Here is a 7,320-nt window from a genome sequence, read left to right as displayed (position 1 = left end):
TTTCTAGGATTTTTTGTGAAACCTATAGTAAACCAGGCATTCTTAAATACTATTAGGAAGGATACATGCATACCTATTAATTACAATTTTAGCATTATCAAAGTTTTTAGAAAAAAATGTTTGAAGGTGGGAGTCAGGGAGGATTAACCTAAAAAAGCTGTGTTTCATTACCCCTTTTGAATCCTGCATTACCCCCTTTTTTTTTAGATATGCTAGCTTTTTATGAAAACTAGAGATCAATTATTCAAGTGGTTTTACAGTGCTAGCTTTAATGAAATGGAATTATTACATTTATGGAAAATCGTTTGGCTTACTTTGAATAATATGGAGCAACAACAACAACATTTATTTATATAGCACATTTTCATACAAATAGTGCAGCTTAAAGTGTTTTTACATGATGAAGAAAAGAGAATAAAGACAAAGTAAAAATTAAAATCAGAGAACACTAATTAACATAAAATAAAACTAAGGTCCGATGGCCAGGGAGGACAGAAAAAAAAAAAAAAAAAAAAACTCCAGACGGCTGGAGAAAAAATTAAATCTGCAGGGGTTCCAGGCCATGAGACTGCTCAGCCCCCTCTGGGCATTCTACCTAACAAAAATGATCAATCCTCATTGTATTCAAGGTTCTCATGGAAGGACTTGATGATGATGGTTACATGGACTTCTGGCCACGTATGCAGTTTTTCTTATTGTATCATCTCCACAATCCTAAATGTTAAACTGGAAATAAGCCTTCTTGTTTGCTAAGTTGTTTATGGTTTTCACATACAGGAAATTAAGACTATGGTAGCAAAGTAATGCATGTGTTTTTTTTTTTTAATGCATTAGGGCGGCACGGTGGCGCAGTACGGAGACCTGGGTTCGGTTCCCGGGTCCTCCCTGTGTGGAGTTTGCATGTTCTCCCCGTGTCTGCGTGGGTTTCCTCCCACAGTCCAAAGACATGCAGGTTAGGTGCATTGGCGATCCTAAATTGTCCCTAGTGTGTGTGTGTGTGTGTGTGTGTGTCCTGCCTGGGATTTGTTCCTGCCTTGCACCCTGTGCTCCAGCAGACCCCCGTGACCCGGTGTTAGGATCTAGCAGATTAGAAAATGACTGACTGACTTTTGATTAACTGTGCATACTGGCATGCCTCTCATCTGTCAAAATGCTTATTCATGCTCTGTTACACAAATTAATTCAATAGCAAATAATCAGCTCTCTCAAACTGATAAAAGGACAGTCCCCATCTTCCAGTCGTTCACTTGCTTCACAAAATGAAGCTTCTTCCTTCTCTACCTTATTGTTTACATTGACTTACAAAATCAGGCTCACAGCACTCTTGGTAGTTCCTAAAAGGCTGGCCTCACTTACTGCACACATACACGTCCACACCCAATACACAGTCACTCATACACAAATACATAATCACACTTTGTTTCCTTTTGCATGCACATTGTGTGTTTGCATTTATTTACGTATTTTCCACTAATTTTAGTAAATCAATAAGATGAATTTTGATGAAATCCATAAGAGAAATACGGGGTGGTCCAGATCTAATTATGCAATTTTCATTACGCTATAACTTATTAAGTTTATTACATAGAGAATTCACAAAAAAATATTTTTGTTGCCGATAGATGGCAGCACCTGCCCTACATTCCAAAATGGCGGGGAGACGGTTGTCAGTCGAACAGCAATTCTTTTGTCTTGTATTGTTTTCCTGCATTGCATTAAAAGTTGCATAATGAGATCTGGACCACCCTATAGGATTTCAGCCTGTAAACTGGATCAACCAGTACACTGCCCATTCCTAGGTGAAGGGATAGTAAGATGAAGCAAACGTTTACAGAGAATTCCCAAAGTGATTTCTCTCCTAGCTAAGTTAAAACCTTTCGTGAAAAAAGGGGATTTGCTTTATGTAGGTGGGACAGGACCAGCTTCTTGTAAAGAAGCACAAATGTCCCGTCCATATGTGATAGACTGACCAACTAATTGAAGAGAAGGTGTCAGTTTGGAGAGAGTTACACCAGACAGAAACAGTAATGAAGTATTTAATTCACCAGTCGATCTACATCCCTGTGTTCACCAATGAGAGCAAACTCTTGAGTAACAACCAAAAGAGTGAGATCACAGGTAATTACTAGTCACAATGACAATGTGGTAAAAACACTCTCCATTATATAGTGAAAAGCTCAAGAAAATGGGAACCTTTGGGCTATTTGAGGTTTTTAACACATTTTATTCAGTTAGTACCTTCAGAGTTTTAAAGAAACCTACCATATTTCGACTGAGATTTTGTGGGTTGGAAAAAACTGTATGGCTATTTATCTCTATTATAAAAGGAAATCAGAGACTTGTAGATCATCTAATTCGTGTTGCCATTTTTTCCCCAATGAAGAGGCCTATCCGCGAGAATTAAAAGATTTTTTGTTTGGTGAAAGTGAAATCCACATAAGCAAGTGGCAGAGATGCAAAGTGGCTGGCACATAGTGCAGGCTGGGGGGGTTGGCGAGCAAAACCCCCTAGTTATACAATATTTTCAAGTCATGAGAGAGATTGTTCTGCTTATACAAAAGTATATCAAATGTAGCTTCAATCTGAAATAGTATCCCAAAGCAACAAATGAACAATAATCTGTGCACCTGAATTAACATTTGCAAAATTCAGCTGGGGCAGCACTGCCGCCTCGCAGTTAGGAGACCCAGGTTCGCTTCCGGGTCCCCCCTGTGTGGAGCATGTTCTCCTCGTGTCTGCGTGGGTTTCCTCCCAGAGTCCAAAGACATGCAGGTTAGGTGCACTGGCGATTCTAAATTGTGTGTGGGTGTGTGTGTCCTGCCCGGGGTTTGTTTCCTGCCTTGTGCCCTGTGTTAGTTGGACCCGTGACCCTGTAGTTAGGATATAGCGGGTTGGATAATGGATGGATGGAAAATTCCGCTGATAAGACATGTATCACTGAATGCTCAACTTACCTGGCCATGTTCCTTCTTCATGTGAGAAATATATTCATCTCTCTCTGGAAACCAAGCATGACATTTACGACATGTCCATTCTGACATAGCAGCTCGGCCTGAGCTATTTTTACTTCTGTTGGTATTGCTGTGACGTTTGGACATCTTATAACGACGGGTTTCAGGGGAACTGGAGACCTCTTCCTCATCATCCTCATCTTCTTCACCAAAAGAACTGGAGTCCCGCAAATCATCATTCATGTTAGATCGACTTTCCTTGGACCCCTTGGTTTGTGGCACAGAAGCAGATGTTTGGGATGGAGTTGGGGGGTCCCCTTTATTAACAGGACTACGATGAGTGCTCTAAAAAGAAGTTCAGGAAAACAGCCATCAGTAAATATCAAATAAAACCTGTGATCATAAATTATTGGTTATTGGATTCTGATATGATTTGCAGTTTTAGCAAAAGCTATAAAAAATACTAGGTGAATGAATGACAAAATCAGGGATAATACTGGCCACCACTTTCAAACTTCCCACCAGTGCCACTGGCCAACAAAAATTTATACGTTAATTTTAAAATTATTTTCTTCAACAAATGTAAATCTGTTCCTAAATTATTTCATTTATGCTTACACTTAAAAATAATTTACCTTTACATGTTCCATTAGTGATGTCTTCTGTGCATAAAGCTTTGTACAATCTGGACATTTGAATACAGGGACCTTCTGTTTTGCAAGATGTGTATCAAAATGGGTGTGCAGCAAGGGTTTGTGAGTGAATACAGTATCACACATCACACATTTATATATCATCCTAAAGCAAGGAGAAAAACATTTTGAAAAGACTAAAGGACCAGATAGAAATTTGACTATGGTGGAGGCACAGCACATTGGGAATATAAGGAGGATAACTATAAGGAAAATTAATATACAAACAATTCGCCATTTTACAGGACCTTACTTCAGTTTGTTTTAGGAGTTATTGTTTTCAGCGATTTAATAAAAAAAAATATATACTAGAAAACAATCTTCTCTCTAAGACTCAATTATAACCAAGATTATACTATGAAATACTACCTAATATAGACCATTTACCTATATAGGAAAATTAATGTGAACACATCATAAACAAGCTTTCAAAGGCAGAAAAGCAAACAAGAACTTCAAATACAGTAATCCTCGCTATATCAAGGCCGACTTTCAGGTTTCACTCTATCGCGGATTTTAAATGTAAGCATATCTAAATATATATCACAGGTTTTTCGCTGGTTCGCCGCTTTCTGCGGACAATGGGTCTTTTAATTTAGGTTACATGCTTCCTCAGTTTGATTGCCCAGTTGATTTCATACAAGGGATGCTATTGGCGGTTGGCTTAGAAGCTACCCAATCAGAGCATGTATTACATATTAACTAAAACTCCTCAATGCTAGAAGATATGCTTCCCGCGCGGTGCTTGTTTGCTTCTCTCTATCTTTCTCACTCCCTCTGCCTGACGGAGGGGGTGTGAGCAGAGGGGCTGTTTGCACAGAGGACACGGACGCTCCTCTACAAAATGCCGCTTTATCGCGGTGCTTCTGTATACTTAAAAGCACATATTGATTTTTTGATTGTTTGCTTTTCTTAGCGAGTGCTCTCTCTGACATTCTCTGCTTCTGATGGCGCTCCTTTATAGATAAGATATGCTTGCTTTCTTTTAATTGTGAGAAAGAACTGTCATCTCTGTCTTGTAATGGAGCACAGTTTAAACGTTTGACTAAAGGGTGTTATTTCATGTCTAGAGGGCTCTAATAATGTTAACAGGGTGGGAGAGTTTATAAGGGCTTAAAATATATAAAAATAACCATACAAACATATGGTTTCTACTTTGCGGATTTTCACCTATCGCTGGGGGGGTCTGGAACGCAACCCCCGCGATCGAGGAGGGATTACTGTACCCTGAGAATAAGATCATGAATATTTAAGTAGTATGAAATATTTTATATTTATACTGCATAGTGATCCCCTGACCAAGTCATTCAGCTCCTCCCAGAAAATTTTCTACATGCTGAAACACTTCATGTGCTAATATATTTACTGAATTTTTGTATAATGAAAATATAATCATATAATAGCATCTACCATTACTTTACACAACTAAAATTTAAAAATACCACAACATTCATGTCTATTATTATATCATCCCAAAACCTACCAATTTCTCTTTAGTGGCATTTACTCCCAATATTTTCAGACAACTTACTATAGCAGTAGTGTTGATATGATAACTAACTAATGTTGAAGCTTGCCAGCATCCATGAGAGGTTCTACCCGATGTAACAAGAAATTGGTAAGATTTACTGTATTAGCCCAGGACGGATTTCAGCATAGGATTTATAGAGAATGATATGATCACCATCAACTACATGATTTACCTAACTGTGCATGTATTAACTTTATTTGCAGATGTTTTCTGCTCAGTAACTGAAAAAGTGCTACTTAAAATTAACACAAAGAACTACAAATTCAAACACTGATTTGTGAATACCAGTATTATTCAGGATATTTTCATTTGCACAAACTCTTAAAAGTTGTTAGGCAACAACACACTTTTAAAATTAGCTATGTCAGATTTGTGAAATTTACTAATGAGAGATTAATGTAACACTCACATATGAATAATATTTAATGGACAAATCAAATTAAAATTTCAAATATGACAAACTACTGATGCTATAATTTTCAAAAATTGTTACCTTTTTTGGTTTACTCAAATTAACAAATTTTAAGACTACCTTTTTGAAATCAAATTCATCTACTGAAGATTATTATTGCTTCAGAATGCCAGTAGAATGGCCTCTCTCCTGCAGTTTTCAAACTGCTCATGAAAATGAGATCAGACATTGTTATTGCCTATACCTGTGCACACTGAACTCAACTAACTTTAACTGCAGTTACTACTCCTTAACTACTATTAGCACTGCTGCTGTAACTGGAGACTGCATCCCTTTTTCTCCTGTGCCATTTAAAAATGCGTAATATGAGCTTTCACAATGACTTGAAGGAGTTTAAGCACCTTACACAAAGGTATCCCTGGCATTTTACACTGAGAATATATAAACATAAAATAAACAAATTACAATGAAAAAAACGTGCATAAAAGCACAGATAACCAAGAACAAGTGTTACGCGTTAATAGTATAAAACACAATAAATATACTGTACCAAGCTAAATATGCATATAGCCTATTAACTAATCAGAAATTAAAATGCTTGATCAAATAAGTCTTTAATTTAGATTTAACTAAGTCAAAAAACTAACATTTATCTAATTGAAAGAGGCAACGAGTTTTAGGGAAAAATAAATCAATTCTTTTGAATCTTTTATATCTGTACTACTCTACAGCAATTCATTAATATTTCTGAAAACTACTATATACTGATTATCATAATGTAAAAACAGTTTACTTTTTTATTATGAATGAAACTGCAGCTTGTGCTTCATTTTATATTCACCGGGTAGCACATTTCACCTATCACCCTTGTATGTAACAAAGTTATCATTCACCTCATTGTTCAAGGTCTTTGGCTCTCCACAAGCAAAGATAGGACTCTTGTATAACTTACTTTGGTTGTGGGCTGCTGAGACCAGGATGCTGTGTATTAATGTGTGTCAGAGCACCAGATGCAGACTTGAAAGCCATGGGACATGTGGGACACTTATAAAACACTTCACAATGTGCAGTCTGAATGTGCGATTTAATGGAGTTGAGGCCACCAAATATAACGTGACAGCTGGAACATCTGAAAAATAACAGAGTAAAATTAGATTCACTGTTAAATACACTCTATGCAGAACTGCATCAGAACCATTAATCGTGGGGCCCAACTTCTCAGAGATATGCAATCCACCCATCACTACATTTCTTTAAAACATTTGTCTAAAATAAAAGACTCTTTACATACAGATATAAAACTATACTACATACGCAAGACCTAAAGAATACATATTTCAAATTACTCTTACTTTACCATCAATTGCTTTACAAACCATGACTGCTGATTAGCCACCACATTTCTAACAATACTCAAGCAACACAGAAAACGTGCTGATTTTGCTTTTTTCTCCTTCCAAAGAAATATTTGACACAACACTATACCAAAGTGGTGAACATAAGAATTCCTCTAAAACACTTTGAAATCTGAGATGACTATCAACGTAATAGTTTAATCTCCACAGATAAGTGTACAAGTGCAGTCACAAGTAAATCCCTTTAACTTGCAACAAGTTGTACCTAGTCCAATCCGTAAGAAACTTGCATCTGAAACCTAACCAAAATATGACTAGAAATATCAAATTGTTTAAAAATAATTAATTAAGGCACAGGCGTTATAGACAGAACTATTTA

At 36.9% G+C, this 7,320-nt stretch overlaps 1 protein-coding gene across 2 annotated transcripts in view; it reads right to left on the bottom strand.

Annotated features, from left to right (window-relative positions):
• Positions 1–2,854: 2,854 nt before the first annotated feature.
• LOC120537685 (zinc finger protein 687b-like) overlaps positions 2,855–7,320 on the bottom strand; it is a 47,884-nt gene continuing 43,418 nt past the window's right edge. For both annotated transcript variants that reach the window (XM_039766796.1, XM_039766805.1), the window contains exons 4-6: positions 6,539–6,715; positions 3,587–3,749; positions 2,855–3,296 (exon numbers count right to left, since the gene is read on the bottom strand). In XM_039766796.1, coding sequence (XP_039622730.1) covers positions 2,946–3,296; positions 3,587–3,749; positions 6,539–6,715 — 691 coding nt within the window. In that variant the 3' untranslated portion in view covers positions 2,855–2,945. The remainder of the gene's footprint in view (positions 3,297–3,586; positions 3,750–6,538; positions 6,716–7,320) is intronic.

Source organism: Polypterus senegalus, chromosome 1, assembly GCF_016835505.1.
Source record: "Polypterus senegalus isolate Bchr_013 chromosome 1, ASM1683550v1, whole genome shotgun sequence".
Lineage (NCBI taxonomy): Eukaryota > Metazoa > Chordata > Cladistia > Polypteriformes > Polypteridae > Polypterus > Polypterus senegalus.
This window is presented reverse-complemented; position numbering and strand designations above follow the sequence as displayed.